Source organism: Drosophila rhopaloa, unplaced genomic scaffold (genome assembly GCF_018152115.1).
Source record: "Drosophila rhopaloa isolate 14029-0021.01 unplaced genomic scaffold, ASM1815211v1 contig_80, whole genome shotgun sequence".
NCBI classification, from domain to species: Eukaryota; Metazoa; Arthropoda; class Insecta; order Diptera; family Drosophilidae; genus Drosophila; species Drosophila rhopaloa.
In genome coordinates this window covers 1,232,364-1,252,719 of record NW_025335179.1, presented here as the reverse complement: position 1 = coordinate 1,252,719, position 20,356 = coordinate 1,232,364, and the positions used below count along the sequence as shown (strand labels likewise).

At 43.2% G+C, this 20,356-nt stretch overlaps 1 protein-coding gene across 1 annotated transcript; it reads right to left on the bottom strand.

Annotated features, from left to right (window-relative positions):
• Positions 1-13,068: 13,068 nt before the first annotated feature.
• LOC123038127 lies at positions 13,069-19,962 on the bottom strand. The gene is made up of 3 exons (XM_044461819.1): positions 19,913-19,962; positions 13,619-13,782; positions 13,069-13,565 (listed from the first exon to the last, which is right to left on the bottom strand). The coding sequence occupies exons 1-3, from the start codon at positions 19,960-19,962 to the stop codon at positions 13,069-13,071; spliced, it is 711 nt and encodes a 236-aa protein (XP_044317754.1).
• Between the last annotated feature and the right edge of the window lie 394 nt (positions 19,963-20,356).

Here is a 20,356-nt window from a genome sequence, read left to right as displayed (position 1 = left end):
TGCTTTTGCTTATCGCGCTTCTTGATGCTCCTGTGTCCCCGGTTCCTTTCCCTGTCTTGTTACCGACCCTTATGCGGGCTACTATTTGGAACCCGTCGCAACATAGCTGTTCCCCTGCTGCTGGCTCTTTTATTGCCGCTTAAGCTGCCAGCTGCAACTGCTCAGGTCTCCAGCAGCACTCCTTGGTTTTCGTACCGTTTCTTCCACAGACCCAGCAAAACAGCCTCGGCGGATTGCTGCACGTGCTCGCCGCATGTCCGGTTCCTCCGCAGCGCTTGCATATATCCGGTCCTAGTTGCTGCTGTGCAGGTTGGCTTACCTGTGTCCGGTCCTCTGCCTCTATTTCTTCTACTTCCTCCGCTAGTTTCAGGAACTCTGTCAACGAGTTGAATCCTGCACTCCTAGCGTACAGCTTTAACTTGCTTCTGCTGCTCGGTCCAGTTTGGCCTCTTCTGAGAGTTTTTATTGAATTGCATCAGTTTTCTTAGTCCCATTGCGTATTCTCTTACGGGCTCCGTTTCTCTCTGTTTCATCTGTGCAATCTGATTCTCCAACTGTTCCTCATACCTCGGCTGCAAAAAGTATTCCAGCAGTTCTGTTCTGAGCTGAGTCCATGTTACGTTCCTGCTCGGCGTGGTGTTCCACCAATCACTCGCGATCCCCTCCAGGATGAATGGCATCGTCCGTATCACCTGGTCCTTCCGTATCCGCCTGCCCACTGTTCCATTTTGCTAAGGAACTCCAGTGGGTTTGTGGTTCCTTGGTACCGGATGCCCCATCCGCGTACCCGGTCTATGACTCCTGTTTCCATTTTTATTTCTGTCTTTCGTCCCCTAGACTTGTTCCTTTGATGTCCATTATCCCCTCCTTTTCCGTGGTTACCACGATCGCCGGAATTGTTTCTTTCGCCAGGCATTTTTCTCTCCTATATTTTTCTGTCAGTTCAGCGAGTCTTTGTCTGACCGTTTCCGTATGATCCGATTTTTTGGCGAACGCTGCCAACAAACGTCTTAAATCTTCACTTTTTTCTGCCGTTCCTAATCCGAACTCTTCCGTGTATTTCGTTAGTTCGCTCTTTGTTGCCAGATATACCCAGCTCGACATTACTCCGCTGGTGTCGGTTTATCTCCTGCAACCACTTTAGCCTGTTCGGGCGCCACTGTGACGGCTTGTCGTTGTCAGGTGACTCAGGGATGGCCAGGATTCGTCACAAGAATGGCGTGGTTGCTAAAAGAGAGTTCCGACCCAGCCCAGAGTAGAAGTCGTGGGGAATTACTTAGTAATTGATTATAACTAGGTTTTATTTCAGTAAGAATCTTGACATTTGATTAATAACTAACGGGTTCTCCGGACTGGCGGGGTGCCGCCCTTGCTGCCTTCGCTTCCTTCGTACACTTCGAATGCCTGGTATCGGGAGCCGTCTAGCTGCTCGAGAGGAACAGAACGGGATCCCGGCTGCGGGTAGAATAGACCCCGGGGTGGGTTGCCACGTAGCGAGCCTGAAATGAGAATGGGGTTCTTGGGGACTCTGAAGTCAGCCACGAGCGAGAGAGAGTTTTTAGTGCTTGGGGACCCGAAAGTCAACCGCAAGAGAGGGAGTGTTGCTTGGGGACCCTGAGGTCAGCCACAAGAGAGAGAGAGAGTTGCTTGGGGACCCTGAAGTCAGCCACAAGAGAGAGAGAATGTGTTGCTAGGGGACCCTGAAGTCAGCCACAAGAGAGAGAGATAGTTGCTTGGGGACCCTGAAGTCAGCCACAAGAGAGAGAGAGAGTTCGACCGGTGAACCGCGCCGTAAGGAGGTGTGATCCTTAAAACAGACGTCTCCTAGGGATACCTTCGGACCGGCAAGCCGAGAAGGTTAGGGGGAGTAGGAAATACTACGGGAGCTAACTACAATGTAAAAGCGGACTTGGATCGAATGATCTAGTCCACCAAAAAATGGCTTCGCTGCTTACCACCACTGGGGAGTTGCCTCTCTACCCTTAGAAGGTTGGCTGCTAAGTGCCTTTCTATGGCCCGTGGTCCGCCTTATATAGGGCTCGGCGAGATCTAGTGTGCCCGCCGCCTGTGTGGGATTTGCCGGTCTAAGTGTGACCATCTCTCTCGGTCTAGTGTGCCTCAGATCGCGCGATCGTTCGAATTCTTAGTTTGAATTTTAAATTAAATGCTTTTTTCGTTTAATTTTTAGTCTTTTTATTTATTCATGCCATGTTTTTGTGCGCGCAGCGTCACATAGTTATATATAAGTTCAAATCCCGGGGCAACGCCATCCGATATATAGCCAAGACTCATTTAATACTAGAAAAGCAAGGAGCTAAGATATCAGTAGTGGAAAAATACTAGAAATCCCGAATGTGTGAAAAAGGAGGAAAAGGGTAGGCGATCACTCAAGAACCGGACAGCGTGACTTCTCTCGGAATCGCGGAACCAGGCAGACGTGTGATCGGCACACGGCTCAGCGAAACTTCGAGACTCCAAGTGTACTCCGCAAGTTTATTCGCAAGACAGGCCAAACGTGACGCCTAACGACCCTTCACAGTTCTCTCATCGCGAGTGTTCCGCCGGTTTAATTTGGCCAAGTGCTACGCTGTTAATCGCGGGTGATATTAAAGAGGTTAGTACAAAATAGGTTCTCATACGCTCAGAACGGTGTAGCGGACTCGGGTGAGGACAATCTCAATAAAGTGTTACGATTGTTTAATCACATCACCCTATCGTGTGTATTTCATTTTGTATTTAGAAAGATAACCTAACCTCATTCTCACAGCTACTTCACATACTTCCCGTTCGCCACAGTAGCCGTAGTTTTGCTCCTAGTATTACCATCGGACCTGAATGCGGACCCCTTCCCGTTCGGTCCAGTAGTTCCCCAACCCCCCTCCCCTTTACGTAGTTTGGGATTTGCGCGTGCACACCCGTCCCGCCGGATCCGTTCTCCGGTAGTTTCACCACTCCCTAACGTAGTTTGGGATTTGCGCGTGGACACCCGTCCCGCCGGATCCGTTCTCCGGTAGTTTCTTCTCTCTCTTACGTAGTTTGGGCTTTGCGCGTGCCTTCGTCGGAACTCATCTGCGCGTATGTATTTGTATAAAGTAAACCGAAACGCACTGCACAACTCGGGAGTTTACAGTTCAAATTGTCAGAAGCCTCCGTTTTTGTTGTAACGGCAAGAAAGTACAGTCACCAGTTGGCGAGGCACTGTGAATTAACGATCTATGATATCAAACAAAATAACCACCGCCCTATATCTATATAAGCCCTTGCAAAATATACCGATAATTATGCAATTATATCAAATACGATATTTTATTAGGACCAGCTTAAAGCAGAACCAGCCTAATGTAACAGTTGTTTTGTTGTCTTCTTTGTGCACTGTTTGTTTTGCACAAACAAATTTCCACAAACTTGGATTTAAAGATCTCGCCGGGGCCTCCAAATGTTGAGCTAACAAGCCTTTTTTGTCAGCTATTTTAAACAAATCACAATGCGAGATAAGTTCAATACTTCAGCTTATTAACGTTTATATGTATGCAAGAGCTACGGGCTCAGACAGACTAGTCTAATTAATAGAGAGATAAGAGGAGCCGATTAGAAATGAATGATTCTGACTCTCTCTTTAGTTGGAGTGGGTTGCCGCTGCGCTCAACAGTGTCATTTACAGAAAAAAAATCATTTGAAAACACCGCCCCCTCTGAAGGAAGGCCGTCTTCAGAATGCCACAGGCAGCACCGCCAGCCTATGGACCGCTCGCCGATACGTCGCATCCTTCGTCCTCACGTCCGCCACTCGGACCTTGCCGTCAGCGCCGACGTGCACCGCCATGATCCGCCCGATCATCCACTGCTGCGGCGGAAGATTTTCCTCGGCGACGACGACGAGAGCTCCCACGTCGACGTTTGGAACCTCCTGGTGCCACTTGTTTTTCGCCTCCCGGGACCAACGCTGCCAAAACCTGTGCCTGAGACACGAGACACTGTGCCATCGTCGTAAGCAGGCTGGGCTGACTTGGTCCGGGAGCGCTGCTGAGGGTGGAGCTAGGATTGGCCCGCCGATCAGAAGATGGCCTGGGCTTAGGGCTTCGCCGTCGTTGGGATCCGTGCTGATCGCTCCGAGGGGCCTGGAGTTGAGAACGGCCTCCACGCTGGTGAAGAGAGTTCCGAGCTCCTCCGCGGTCAGGATGTCTTCGCCGACCGTCCGAAGGAACTGGTGCATTGCAGACTTCACACCTGCCTCCCAAAGTCCGCCGAAGTGAGGTGCTCTGGGTGGTATGAACGCAAACTCGCATCCTTTTCTTGATGCGAATGTTGCGATACCGCCCCCCTGCTTCTCCAGACGGGCCCGGAACTATCTCATGTGGCGATCGGCTCCGACGAAGTTCGTCTCGTTGTCGCACCACACCTTCTCCGGAATCCCGCGTCGACTCACGAACCTTTGGAATGCCAACAAAAACGCATCAGTGGTGAGGTCAGGTCACTAACTCTAAGTGAACCGCTTTGGACGCAAAACATACACACAATGTCACGTATGATTTGTACGGTGGCTTACCACGGATTCGATACGTTGTTTTAAATGGGCCACAAAAATCAACACCACAGATATTAAAAAAGCGGAGAGCTCGAAGTCTGTCTGATGGCAAGTTCCCCATGATTTGCGTCATGAGTTGCGGCTTGCACCGAAAGCAACGAACGCAAGAACGAACTGTTCTGCGGCAAACTTCCTGCGCATTAACCAACCATATCTTTTCTCGCAAAAGACTTACAAGAGCTCGAGGGCCAGCATGACAATTTGTAACGTGCAGGTAGGACACGTACGTTTTCACAAACTGTGAGCCTTTCGACAACAACAACGGGAATTTGGCTTCGTACGGGATAGGAGCATTCAATAACCGACCCCCAACTCGCAGCAATGTCGAGGAACACCAATCTAATTTTTTCTCCTGGAGAAATGGGCTTAGTTTTTGTATATTCCTTGCTACCGGTTTATTTTTCCGAATTTTACCTATGTCGTCAATGAACTCGTGAGATTGGATCACTTCCACTATTTTCTCGAACGCAAAATTCACTTCTCTTGGTGTAATACGTTTTTCAAAGGGCTGCGACACTTTTTTACACCTTTGAATAAACCGTAAGACCCACACGAAAACTCTTAAAAGCCTTATGTGCGACGAAAAGGATTCTATTTTCTGAAGCACATAATTGGGCTCTGGGATTACCACAAGCGCCAATGCTGATTTGCGTAATTCCATCGACACGACATCAGCGGGTACTTCGAAGTGTCGATTTACAGGCCAATCTTTTTCTGCATCGAGCAAAAACAACGGCCCAGCGAACCAAATGGAAGCTGTAAGTTCCTCAACGTTACATCCCCGTGACACGATGTCCGCTGGGTTTACTTTCGTGGGGACATGTCTCCAGATTGCTTTTCCGACCACTCTTAAATCTCCACAACTCGGTTTGAGACAAAAACTGACAACGACGAAGGATGCGTTTTGATCCAATGCAAAGTGATCTCCGAATCCGTCCAGAGGAACACTTTTGTAATCTGAAAATTAAGCAATGGTCTTACACGATTATAAAGATCCGCAAGAAGGTGAGCTGCGCATAACTCAAGGCGAGGCAAAGTTTTCGTCTTGAGGGGAGCTTCTTTGGATTTTGCTGGCATGACAGCGCTTTCAGATGCGGACAACTCTGGGCAGTTAGAAAACCACTTTGCCAATTCAAACCCTGCCTCTTGCAATACCTGAGAAACTTCGTCTCGAAGGCTTAGCAGGTCCTCAACGCATCTGGAGCCAGTCAACATAAAAGTCATTCTGAATGACCTTAGCGGCTTTTGGACACGAATCCAGCTCCTCTTGAATAGTGGGGCCAACCATCAAGATGTCATTCAACGCGACCTGCGTCGATGTACGGCTCGAGGCGTCGAATACCACTCTCAACTTTGTCGAGGTGCTTTGAGGTCGCAGCACGCATTGGTGCGGAATGAAAAAGTGCGAACTGTCTGGAATTTTATTGTCAGTGGCCCATGGCTTCATATTCTTCCATGAATTCCAGATACATTTTTTTTTAAAGAAGGATATTTGGATAATCTTCTTTCAAGCGACAAAAATCTACGTTTCGCAACTTCATATGATGAACCAAGTGTGTTTGGGTCAGATTTGAACGGTAAACGAACACAAAATCTTCCGGACGACAATCTTTGAGTATTTTTCTCAAAGTGTTGCTCACAAAGTTGCTGCTCAGGAGTATGGACCTTGGCCTTGGGCGGCAAGTCCTCCGCAGACCAAAATTTCTGCAGGGTTGTGTCTATTGACTCCAACACTTCCTCCTGGCAGCTGAGATGTACCAACTTTTCAGCATTTCTTATTTTTTCTGAGGCACATCTCCCTGACACTATCCAGCCGAGAACTGTTTTCTGCAAAATGGGAAACTCAAGCCCTTGCTTTTTCTGGCCGACTGACAATAGTTCAAAGAACGATTCTGCGCCTATAAGCATTTTTTGGGGCTTGAAGAAGAATGGATCTGCCAATTGAATATTTTCAGGCACCCTCCAGCCGCTGGTGTTCCCCGTTTGATCCGGATGATAACCAGAAATATTTTTGAATATGTAAAATTCGGACGAAAATTGACTGCTACCCACTCGCGACTTGACTATCGTGTGTATTTTCTTGGTTGCTTGAAGATTAGTTCCACCAATGCCCCGCAAGCTCAAACACACGTCCTCTCTCTTAATCTGAAGTCTCTGAGCGAGCTCATCGGTCACAAAATTTACTTGTGAACCAGAAACGAGCAACGCTCGAGCCAAAACTAATTCGCCACTTTTTGTTTGGACGTTTACGATGGCTGTGGCAAGAATAACTCTATCCGATGCAGTCGCATGCAAAACATGCGAAGTGGATGGAGTATTCTGCAAGAGCGTGGGCTGAGGAGGAGGTTTCAACGCGAGATTTGATGGCGAATAAATGTGCAGCAATGTGTGGTGTGAGGACTTACACACCCTGCATCTCTTCGATTTGAATCTTTTTACCGTGTGGCCCTTACGGAAGCAGGTAATGCATAAGGGAGCCTTTTTTGCGAAATCGAATCTTTGCTGAACGTTAGGGCAGCAAAAGCAGTGCAATTTCCTACTTGATGTTCTGCTGAGTTGCAAAATACACATACTTCGGGGTCGTCCATGGCAGCAACAAACGAAAAACTCCTGTTTCCATTATTCTTTGGATAAGCCTGGCTCTGCTGAACAATTTTTGGCTTACACGCTTCTTCGGAAACCATATGCTGATAGCGCTTGTTCAGCGCCGACACACACTCGCTCCAAAGAGGAAGCGAGGTATAATCTAACTGTTCTTCCCATTTTCTTTTAATTCCTGCATCGACTTTGCCCATTACTAGATGGATGAGGATGGCATTCGTAATACGTTTCTCATCCCCAATGGACAAAAGAGAATCGTACAGCGCTGTGACTGTGTCGATCAGGTTTGTCAAGGCGGTAGCTGATGGCTGGGAAATCTTGGGCAGATTAAACAGTGTCGATATATTGTCAAAGAAAATTAAACAATCATTATCGTACACCCGCCTTAGGCTAGCCAGAGCTTTTGGATAATTATCCGCGGTAACTTGGAATGCCCTAACTGTTCCTAGCGCGTCTCCAGCCAAACACGATATTAGATAATCGAATTTTTCGATATCGAGCAGCGTGTCATCTTTGTCAACAAAAGTTTCGAAAAGGCTTATAAAATTTTTAAATGCGGAATGTTTTCCGCTGAAGGTTGGAAGAGCGACGCTCGGCAAACGGCGGGGTGTGCGCGTTGCCGGCGGAGCGGAATTGCCAACGCTCTTACGCTTTGTTTCCGCAATTAGGGAAATTAGCAACGATTTTGCTATTATCGCAGTTTCTTCGAACTCTTCGGGATACTCATCATCTCCATCTTTCGCTTCAATTTTGTTTTGTATAAGCGAAGCATTTTCGATGTGCGTATTTAGAATTTCTAATTGACATTCTAACTCAACCGTATTTAAAGAGAAACGACCCTCATTTAAATATCTTTGCGTTCGCTCTATACTCCTCATATATCCATCTCGTTTGTTTTTCAACTCTTCGATGTCCTGGTTGTTACTTTCTGATTTTGGCATTTTTTTTTTATCAAAGAGTTTTAAATTTAATTTATAATTAATTAGTTTTTATTTTTTTTTGTTATTTTATGTATGTAAATGTGTACAAACAAATTTTGTTTTTAAATTTATTAAATTTAAATAATAATAACCAACGAGAGGAAAAAGCTGAACGCAAGCAGTGTAGGGGAGTTATTTAAAATGAATTAAGGAATTAATTCAATTATTTTAATTAATTTATTTTAATAATTCAATATAATATGCCGAGCGCACGTAGTGTAGGGGGGCACACGCCAAGCTCAAACACCGAAAAACGAACAAACGTTTAGGCAGCGGCAACGCTTGCACCGTTCCAGCGATCGAAAACGAAAACGACGAAAGAGAACTCGAAAGAACGGGCTGCGCTGTCTGTGTGTGTGTGTATGAGTTTACGGCTGGCGGTGCTCAACGCAATGCTAACGGAGGATGATGCACTGACCGATAACTAAGGGCAACGAATATATAAACCTGACGCTTAAAAGCGCGGAAAATGGCGAAAAGCGAGGGAAGAATATGCGCGGCAGAAAATTTGCCGGGGATTTAATTCTGGAATTATAACTTTTCACAATTCTCAACTTTTACCTTTTTAATTTTTTGCAAAGCTATAATTGGACGAGAAATGGGGGAATTTTATTTTTTTAAAAAAACCAGGATGTCGACAAATATTTATTTGATTTTGGTCCAAAGCGATTCACTTATGTATGTACAATTCGAAATATATATATGTATGGATGTATGTATGTATCAGAATTATAATCGTTAGTACATGCAAGTTGTATTTATTTCTTGGTTAGAATTGCTGCGGCAACAAGAACTTTTGGTCCAGTTAACGGCGAACTGCAGCGGTCCAGCGGCAGCAACGACGAATTAAAGTATATAGACAGGAACTGGCGACAAGCAGCGGCAACAACAACTTCACTGTTTTAAAAGCCGGCGCGATTTATTTGTTTTTTATTTTGTTTGTTTCACCAAAAAAAATAACACTCGAGTTCCACTGCAAATCACGTCGGGTACGGTTTTGTATTAACAACGCGAAACTTGTGACTGCAGGGAAAAATTCGGCTTCATTTTTTGGCGACGAAGCGACGAAAGGGAGTTTGCTTAATGAGGTTAATATAACAACTGACTTTTAGTTTCAATATATAAACGCTTAAGCCTAACTTAACGAAGGGGGCGAGAGACGGGGCCAATTCGAGAGAGCGATTAAATCTTTATTGCGCTCCCGCTCCCGCCTTACACTATTAAACAAATTAAAAAACGCAAAGTGCGCGAACACCCTGGGAAATAGTGGTCGAATGTTGGAATGACATACCTTGTTGAACTCGTTACAAAATTTCCAACAAAGTGTCATTTACAGAAAAAAAACACTTAAACAATTTTTTCGAAAAGAAATCATGTCCCTCACCCCATTACGACAAGGCCCAAATCCGGATAGTATCAGCTCGATTTTTCGGTTTTTCAATCAAAGGTCGAATGGCATACCTTGTTGAATTTATTACAAAAATTTCCAGGAAAGTGTCATTTACAGAAAAAAAATCATTTGAAAATTTTTTCGAAAAAATTGACCGGCCGGTCAATTAAGACGAATCCCTCTACCCCCTTACTATCCGGCCCCCTCCCAAGGTATCCTCCCGGCTCGGCCTCGCCCGAAGGTCCAGCCCGGTGGATTTTCCGCCCTTGACGCGAGATCCAGGACTTCAAAGCCCTTAAAGTATCCTCCCGGTTCGGCCTTGCCCGAAGGTCCAGCCCGGTGGATTTTCCGCCCTTGACGCGAGATCCAGGACTTTAACGTCCGCAAAGTATCCCCCCGGCTCGTCCTCGCCCGAAGGTCCAGCCCGGTGAACTTTTCGCCCTTGACGCGAAACATGACAAGGGTTCTACACGTTTTCGTCCACACAAATAAGAACCTTCGGTGCAGACTCCCCATCAAAATCATCCGTTCATCCTGTAGAACGGAACTCTCTAGTCCGGTGTTTCGGTGATTTAAAAATTTCTTGTAAAGGACTTTTAATGGAGGTTTGAGTATGCTCAAGAAGTTCTAGCCTAACTGTCAACTCCGCGGACCCACACAGGCAAATCGGGTCTTTAGCTAGCTAAATATCCAGGCGCTTTAAGCTATTGTACACCGATTCGGCTTTGCACTTCAGAAACTGCACTTAATTTTCAGCCGTCATAATATTATGGTCTGCTACTGTGTTGCCTTCGTCGGAACTCATCTGCGCGTATGTATTTGTATAAAGCAAACCGAAACGCACTGCACAACTCGAGAGTTTACAGTTCAAATTGTCAGAAGTCTCCGTTTTTGTTGTAACGGCAAGAAAGTACAGTCACCAGTTGGCGAGGCACTGTGAATTAACGATCTATGATATCAAACAAAATAACCACCGCCCTATATCTATATAAGCCCTTGCAAAATATACCGATAATTATGCAATTATATCAAATACGATATTTTATTAGGACCAGCTTAAAGCGGAACCAGCATAATGTAACAGTTGTTTTGTTGTCTTCTTTGTGCATTGTTTCTTTTGCACAAGCGAATTTTCACAAACTTGAATTTAAAGATCTCGCCGGGGCCTCCAAGTGTTGAGCTAACAAGCCTTTTTTGTCAGCTATTATAAACAAATCACAAGGCGAGATAAATTCAATACTTCAGCTTATTAACGTTTATATGTATACAAGGGCTACGGGCCTTGCGAACACCGCAGCTTGCAATCAACAACAACAAAAAGTATGCGCTGGCGACGGACCGTAGGCGTTGAGAGGCGGGCTCAGAAAGACTAGTCCAGTTAATAGAGAGATAAGTGGAGCCGATTAGAAATGAGTGATTCTGACTCTCTCTTTAGTTGCAGTAGCTTGCCGCTGCGCTCATCAGAGCCATTAAAGAAAAAAAATCATTTGAAAAATTTTTCCGAAAAAAAATATGACCCCCACCCTTATGACAAAGCCAAAATCCGAAGAAAATCACCTCGATTTTTCGGTTTTTTAATCAAAACCGTGGGAAAATTCCAACAAAGTGTCATTTACAGAAAAAAAAATTATTTAAAAAATTTTTTCGAAAAAAAACATGACCCCACCCTTATGACTACGCCAAAATCCAAAGCAAATCACCTCTATTTTTCGGTTTTTTAATCAAAACCCTGGGAAATAGTGGTCGAATGTTGGAAAGGCATACCTTGTTGACTTCGTTACAAAATTTCCAACAAAGTGTTATTTACAGAAAAAAAACAAGAGAGAACGCTATAGTCGGGTGCCCCGACTATCAGATACCCGTTACTCAGGTAAAGGGAGTGCGAGGGAGATGGAGATAGAAACTTTGATCACGCATAACTTTTTAACGAATGGTCCGATTTGAAAAATTTCTTCTACATTTCGATAGGTATTGATAAACACAATAAAACTGCATTTTTACTTTTCCGAAATATTTAAATTTTTAAAATCGTATATAAGCGATTGTGGGCGTTAAAGGGGGCGTGGCACCTTTTTGAAATAAACTTGCGCTGCGTAGGAACTCCTAGAATCTGCATGCAAAATGCCAATCTTCTAGCTTTTATAGTTTCCGAGATCTCAGCGTTCATACGGACAGACAGACGGACAGACGGACAGACAGACGGACAGACGGACATGGCTAGATCGACTCGGCTAGTGATCCTGAACAAGAATATATATACTTTATAGGGTCGGAAACGCTTCCTTCTAGCTGTTACATACTTTTGCACGAATACAATATACCCTTTTACTCTACGAGTAACGGGTATAATCATATTATGACAAGGCCCAAATCCGGATACTATCAACTCGATTTTTTGGTTTTTAAGACAAAGCCCTGGGAAATAGTGGTCGAATGTTGGAATTCGTTTCAAAATTTCCAACAAAGTGTCACTTACAGAAAAAAAATCATTTGAAACATTTTTTCAAAAAAAAACATGACCCCCACCCTTATGACAGAGCCAAAATCCGAAGAAAATCACCTCGATTTTTCGGTTTTTTAATCAAAACCCTGTGAAATAGTGGTCAAATGTTGGAATGGCATACCTTTGTTGAATTCGTTACAAAATTTTCAACAAAGTGTCATTTACGGAAAAAAAAATCATATTAAAAATTTTTTCGAAAAGAAATCATCTCCCCCATTACATTATGACAAGGCCCAAATCCGGATAATATCAGCTCGATTTTTCGGTTTTCTAATCCAAGGTCGAAAGTGGGAATGGCATACCTTGTTGAATTTATTACAAAATTTCCAAAGACGTGTCATTTACAGAAAAAAAAATCATTTGAAATTTTTTTTCGAAAAAAAAACATGACCCCCACTCTTATGACAAAGCCAAAATCCGAAGAGAATCACCGCGATTTTTGTGTTTTTTAATAAAAAACCCTGGGAACTAGTGGTCGAATGTTGGAATGGCATACCTCTATGAATTCGTTAGAAAATTTCCAACAAAATGTCATTTAAAGAAAAAAAAATCATTTGAAAAATTTTTTCGAAAAAAAACATGATCCCCACCCCTATGACAAAGCCAAAATCCGAAAAAAATCACCTCGATTTTTCGGTTTTTTAATCAAAACCCTGGGAAATAGTGGTCGAATGTTGGAATGGCATACCTTGTTGAATTCGTTACAAAATTTCCAACAAAGTGTCTGTAGAAAATCGAAACGAAAATAATTAATTATTAATATTTGAGAATGCCGAAAAGTGAAAAAACACAAGACTGGCCGATTCGATCTTCAAAATTCCACTACTTTATTGTGCCCAGCAGAGCAGTTTTGTGAGAGCCTTTGCAGGCCCGCTGAATTTGATTTTAGCATTGGCGCTGAGCATAACGCAGTTGTGCTCTCTTAAGCTGTTACTTATGTCTATCTTAACATAAACTTCATAATTTGCGTTCTGCGGTTCAACATTCCGGCCACCTTGAAGGACCTGCCTTCAATATAATGGGAGTGCAGCCAGCTTCTGGATAGGACGCTTAAATACGTCTGTAGCGGTCTTGATTTCGGCCACTCGAATTTTGCCATCGGCCCCTGCCACCACGCTGATGACCCTGCCGGTAATCCAACGCTGGGGTGGAGTGTTGTCCTCGTGGATGATTACCAAGGCTCCGACCTCCAGATTGGGCGATGTAGTTTGCCACTTGGTTTTGCGCTGAAGGCTGTGGACATATTCCTTGGACCACGCCTGCCAGAACCGCTGTCTGAGCGTGGATAGCAGTTGCCACCTCTTTGAGAACCTCAAACCTCTGGTCGGTGCGTCTGGCTCTAATCCTTGCGGCAGCGAACGAAGGGACTGCCCGATTAGCAGGTGCCCTGGAGTGAGCGCCTCCCCCTCGTTGGGATCGGTGCTGGTTGGAGTTAGAGGCCGGGAATTGAGCACGGCCTCGGTGTCCGCCAGATAAGCCCTGACCTCGGCTTCGGTTAGGGACGCGTCTGCGACTTGACGCACGAGAATTTCTTTCGCTGACTTCTCGGCCACCTCCCACAAACCGCCGAAGTGCGGTGCTCGTGGTGCTCGACGAACTGTTGAAACTGCGACTGCTGATCCTCGAGGGCCCTCTGAAGACTTCTCAGCTCATTCCTGGCTCCCACGAAGTTCGTCGTGTTGTCGGAATGTACTCGATGCGGTACGCCACGTCTTGCGATGAAGCTTTTAAAGGCCAAAAGAAAAGAGTCAGTCGACAAATTTGTAACGAATTCCAGCTGAACAGCCTTGGAAGCAAAACAGACAAATACAGCAATATACATCTTAATGGGGGGCCGTCCTCGCATACGCAACGATACATTGATAGGACCAAACAAATCTACGCCCCAAATATGAAATGGCCTTACGGATTCGAACTTATCTGCAGGCAGATTTCCCATAATTTGGTTCATCAGAACAGGCTTATATCTAAAACAATGGATGCATTTTCGAACCACCCGAGTGCATTCTCTGCGAGCATTTATTACCCAGATTTCTTGCCGGAGAAGACCGATCATCGTTTTTGCATTTGCGTGAAAATTTCTCAAATGCCAATTTCGGAGATACAAATCAACAATTTGGTTCTTACCAGGGAGTAATATCGAAAATGTATCATTTTCTGAAATAGGTGCATGCAAGAGTCTACCTCCCACCCAAATTAGCGAAAATCGTCTACTAGCTTCAGAAAACTTTTGTATGAAAGGCGTCATGATCTGCAAACCTGGTTGTAAAACGTGTCCTTTTTTAATTTTCTTGTACTCTTCTATAAAGACATTTTTATACCCGTTACTCGTAGAGTAAAAGTATGTAACAGGTAGAAGGAAGCGTTTCCGACCCTATAAAGTATATATATTCTTGTTCAGGATCACTAGCCGAGTCGATCTAGCCATGTCCGTCTGTCCGTCTGTCTGTCTGTCTGTCCGTCTGTCTGTCCGTATGAACGCTGAGATCTCGGAAACTATAAAAGCTAGAAGATTGGCATTTTGCATGTAGATTTTAGGAGTTCCTACGCAGCGCAAGTTTGTTTAAAAATTGTGCCACGCCCTCTCTGACGCCCACAAGCCACAAGCTGTGGCCACAGTTTTGATGCTATTATGAAAATTTTTATTTTTTATTTATTTATTTATTTATTTTTTTTTTTTGCGCGCGGAGTCCCACGGCCCACTTACCCGCCCAACCGACCGAGGGGCGCAGCCGTGTATCGTACGGCACGATTCGCGATAGGATAGACGCGAGATAGGAAAATAAAGGTAAAGGTCCGGGGAAAAAAGTAATAGTTAGATCAATCTTGTGCCAATGAAGCAAGTATTAATCGTTTTAGGAGCGGCAGAGAGTCAAGATTTGATATTACAGGAAAAAGTCTATTATAGTCAGAACATAATACTCTGAAAGGCTCATGCAAGGCATAGTTAGATCTACAATGATTTAAAATTAGGGGAATATAATTTCTAGTTAATCTACTTGGCACAGAAAAGTTTAGCCGACTTAACAAGTCGGGGCAGTCAATATCACCATGTATAAGGTTATAAATAAAGATAGTACCAAGCATCGTTCTACGGTTGGCTAGGGATGGTAAATTAATCAAAAGAAGTCTACTAGAATAAGAAGGTAAGATAAGATTTGCATCCCAGTTTAGGCGCCGTAAAGCAAAAAGAAGGAAGTTTTTTTGTACAGATTCAATACGACCAATATGTATTCCGTATTGTGGACTCCAGACGGGAGACCCATACTCCAGAATCGGACGGACTAGCGAAATAAATAAAGTTTTAGTCAAATAAGGATCATCGAATTCTTTTGACCACCTTTTAATAAATCCAAGCACTCCTCTGGCTTTATTAACCATGGACGAAATGTGATTAGAAAATTTTAGTTTAGGGTCCAAGAGAACGCCAAGATCGTTTACAAGAGTTATTCTATCCAAAGAGCTGCCACTTAACGTGTAAGTCGAGAATATCGGATTGGCCCGATAAAAAGTCATCAGCTTGCACTTGGAGCCGTTTAAATTTAGTAAATTATCTCGGCACCAGTTTTGAAAATTATCTAGATCGGATTGCAAGTCTAAATGGCAGGAAATGTCCTTATACTGCAGGCACAACTTAACATCATCTGCGTACATAAGTACGCGAGAATAACTTATAATTGAGGGAAGATCGTTAATAAATAATGTAAAAAGTAACGGACCCAGATGGCTCCCTTGTGGGACACCGGAGGTAACACGGAGAATTTCAGAAATTGAATTTTTAAAAAGGACCCTTTGTGACCTGCCATTTAGATAACTTGAAATCCATTTAAGCAGATCAACTGGAAAACCTAAAAGGTCAAGTTTATGAATAAGAAGTAAGTGATTTACAGAGTCAAATGCTTTACTAAAGTCAGTGTAAATGACATCTGTTTGAAAACTACTATTGAAGCCTTTTATCACAAATGTAGTGAGCTCTAGAAGGTTTGTAATTGTGGATCTACGTTTAATAAATCCGTGTTGACACGGAGAAATAATTGATCTGCAAAAGTGCTGCAAATGAGGAGTAATAATTTTTTCAAAAAGCTTAGGAATAGCTGACAATTTAGAAATACCTCTGTAGTTACTGGCTTCTAACTTGTTACCTTTTTTGAAAAGAGGAATAACAAATGATTCCTTCCAAATATTTGGGAATTGGGACGTTTCTAGAGATAAGGTAAACAACTTGTGAAGAGGTTTGCACAGGGCGTTAGCGCAATACCTAAGCACGCACCCAGGAATACCATCGGGCCCTGGCGAATGAACAGGCTTAATACGAAGAAGATCCAAAAGAAGAGAGCTTTCTGTTAAAGTGGGACAGAATATGAGGTTTGACTTGGGCATGGTGTAAGAATAAGGCTGAGATGAATAATCTAAAGTAGAGTAAGTCGTTTGAAAAAATTGGGCAAATATATCGGCTATTGCCTGATCTGTGGTTCCCGTCATGTTTTCGAACGACAGCGAGGAAGGAAAAGAATTAGATTTACGCTTGGTGTTAACAAAATTATAAAACTGTTTCGGGTCCTGAGAGAACTGGACCTTACAACGGTTTAAGTAACTATTATAACACTGAGCATTAAGCACGGTAAATCTTGACCGAGCACTTAGATATCTAGTAAAAACAGATTGAGAACCGGTATTTTTATATTTCCTAAAAAGTCTGGACTTTACATTTCTTAAGTGTGTCAACTCTTTGCTAAACCAAGGTGATTTATTGGAAGTTGACGGATAGTACCACGGAACACAGGAATTAAAAAATGAGTTTATTGCAGTATAAAAAACATTAACTGCATCGGACATATTATTGCATAAGTAAAGATCAGACCAATTAAAGCCAGAAATAAAATTATTAAGCCTCAGAAAGTCTGCCTTGCGAAAACAAAGTATTCGTTTGGATTTTTCTGATTTTTCTTCTATAACTCTACCCGTATCAAATGAAAGTTCGATTGTTGGGTGATATGGATCTTCAGGTTGCGTGAGTGGTGCTACTCTGGACAGAAACACACCTTCAGGATTCGATACAAAACACAAATCAAGTAGGCGACCTAATGAATTTCGAACATGGTTTACTTGAGATAGAGATATGTCAAGCAGGCCATCAATAAAATCATGTTGTGCTATAGGTAGTAAGACATTCGATCCATCCTCAGTGGACCAAGTAACTCCAGGTATATTAAAATCACCTAGAACTATCAACTGATCCCTATCGGAAAGCTTATTTGCAACGGACTTAATAACGGATAGGTGATTTAAATAATCAGGAAGTTCAGACAACGGCGGAATATAAGAGCAAGTTATGTATATAAAGTTACCAGGAAGCGATAACTTTACACAAATAAATTCAATGGTATTGAATTCATCAAAAAATAACTCCTCAGACGGGAAGTTTGAATCAACTCCAATTAAGACTCCACCTCCCCGTCTAGAGGGACGGTCATACCTATATATTGTGTACTTACCTGGAAAAACTTCGGAGCTAAAGATCTCCGGCTTTAACCAGGTTTCTGTGAACACAATAATATGAGATGCAAAGGAAAGGCTATCAGAATACAATTTAGTGAGTTTGCTACGCAAACCTCTTGCATTCTGATAGGAAAGAAGGAGGTTAGAAGTTAGTTTTTTGAAATTGGTACACTGGTTTGGCCTCGACTAGGAAGTTTTACTCCTACGGGCCCCTTCTTCTTTATCTTAGCCTCGAACTCTTTTACAACCATATTATCCGGCCAAAAGTCGCCCGAGCATATGGCTTCAAAAAGCTCGTTAGGGACAGTTATCTTGAAAGATGAAATGTCTCTAGCATAAGAAAACTTAAACTTTTCCACCTTTACACTATTACAATCGGCTTTAGTTTTGTCTTGTATATAAGACAATACATCAGAAGATGTTTGATCAGGGGAAAGCCGAGAAACGAAAATTTGTTTCTTTAGTGGAACCACTAAAAGGGATTTTGGTGGAGCAGACATTGTTTCTGCAAAACCAACTAGAGCCGGTTGTCCGGACTCAGTAGTCCCTTGTGGTGGTGATACTACATTCTGAGAGATAGGTGGATCCACTAATTGTGAAACCACTACGGACAAACCGGAATTCTTAGAAGTCCCTGGTTGCATGCATTCTGTAACGGATTGTTCGGATACCGAATCTTTTTTTAGCTGCTGATCTTAGCAACATTTGAGGGTTTGCTGAAATCAGCTGCTGATCCGCCGGAATGCTCTGTTGTTCTTTTGATTTCGGTTGCGGGGTGTTCCCCTTTTGCTCCTTACCACCAGCGGCCTTTTTGCGCTTAGGGGACTCTTCTAATAGCTTACGACTATTAAACTGCGAGTCCAGCGCAGATAGGAGATCATCAGCTCGGCGAAAACTATCTCTAGCCACTCCGAAACAGCTAATCAGTCCCATCAGGCCGCCTTTAGTTTGGCGCATGAACGATTTCATCTCGTTCGCAACCTCGACACAAGCGTCACAACAAAACTGCAAATTGGGCCCCTTTGAAAGGTCATCACTTGTCCGGCCAGTAAAACCGGCGCACTTGGTGTGCACCATATTTTCACACAGCCAGCAAGTCATATTAGACTGGTCAGCCCTGATTACGAGGCTGCATTTTTTGCAGAAGCAGACTAAATTTTTATTATTCATTTTATTTATTTACCACTGTACCAAGAAAGCGAAATTGAAATTTATAAGCGAGCAGTTATAAGTACCGCAAGAGCGCAGAAACTGCACGCTTAGAACTTTCAAAAGCAAAGAGAGCAAGAGAGCGGGAGCGTAAATAAGTTAAAGTGCATGCACAAAAGAGAAACAGCGTGGATATAAATAGGATAGAAAACACAGATAAGAATTACGAAAAACTAAAACAATTTATTAGTATCAATACAAAGTGCACTCGCGAAGCGAACGGAGTTTAAATTTATGTTTAAATAACCGAAAGAAAATTTAATGTTGTTTTTATAAAACCCACCGATGGGAATAAACGAAAACAAAATACAAAATTCGAAGCGCAGAAAAAAAACACGACCGTTCACTTTGAAAGTCAAAGACGATTTTGATATGTATTTGTTTCGTCAATACCTATCGATTGGCCTAATAAAAGTTTGCCACGCCCACTCTAACGCCCAAAAACACATTAAACGCTTAAGCCTGGCTAGCGCCTACATTTCTACATGGGGAAGATGGCGGAATACAATAGCGCCATCTATCGGATGATTTTGGAACAGCTGGCCAAGGTGCTCAACAGAGTCAACGTTAATTCTCGATAAGGATTTCTATTAAAGAAAATTGCGATGGTTTTCATTTGTCAATACCGAACTATATCCCAAGAACTAAGCAAATCAAATCAAGTTAGCCAAATTCGAGGTCTGAGTCAAACAATGGTGTATGTGTGTATGTATGTAAGCATATGTATTTACATTGTACACAGTTGCAATTGCCCGGCAATTATAATATTAAGTTGTTTAGCTGAGTAACGGGTATCTGATAGTCGAAGCACTCGACTATAGCGTTCTCTCTTGTTTTGGATGATTTCCATCAGTTTAAAAATGATAGTTGTAACTCTCTAGCAGTCAGACTAACTGATCTTTCTCGTGATTAAGCTAGGTTTAGAAATCTGTAAACGTATCCAAGAATGAGTTTGGGAAACGATGAGATACGAGTAATGAATTCAAACGGAGTTGATAGCTTGACGGCTGTACACACTTGGGCAGCTCTTTTTAACTCTGAGTTTTTTAATTCGGAAGGTATAGAAAAATGCGAGTTTTCTGATGACACATTTTCGTACAGAAATTTGGGACCTTTGAACCAGATGGACTCAGTCAATTCACCTACATCGCAGCCACGGGACGCAATGTCTGCTGGATTAAACTGCGAAGGGACATGTCGCCAGGATATATTTTCTGATAGATCTTGAATTGTGGCTACCCTGTTTGAAACAAAAACTGCAAGTGACGAAGGTTGAGACTTTATCCAATGTAAGGTTATTTCTGAGTCTGTCCAGAAATAAACACTCTCGATTTCACATTTGTCAAGAACTTGTTTGACGTAGCACCAAGAGTGTGGCGGCGCATAATTCAAGCCTTGGTATGGTTTTCGTTTTTAGTGGAGCCACTCTCGATTTCGCTGCTAGCAATCGACAATGAACCTGACCGTTTTCGATTGCTCGAATGTAAATGCAACATCCGTAAGCTTGGCTGGATGCATCTGCGAAACTTGAACGGCTGAGCACCCACTGGCAAACGTGTACCTAGGAATGGTGACTGCGTGAAGATTAAG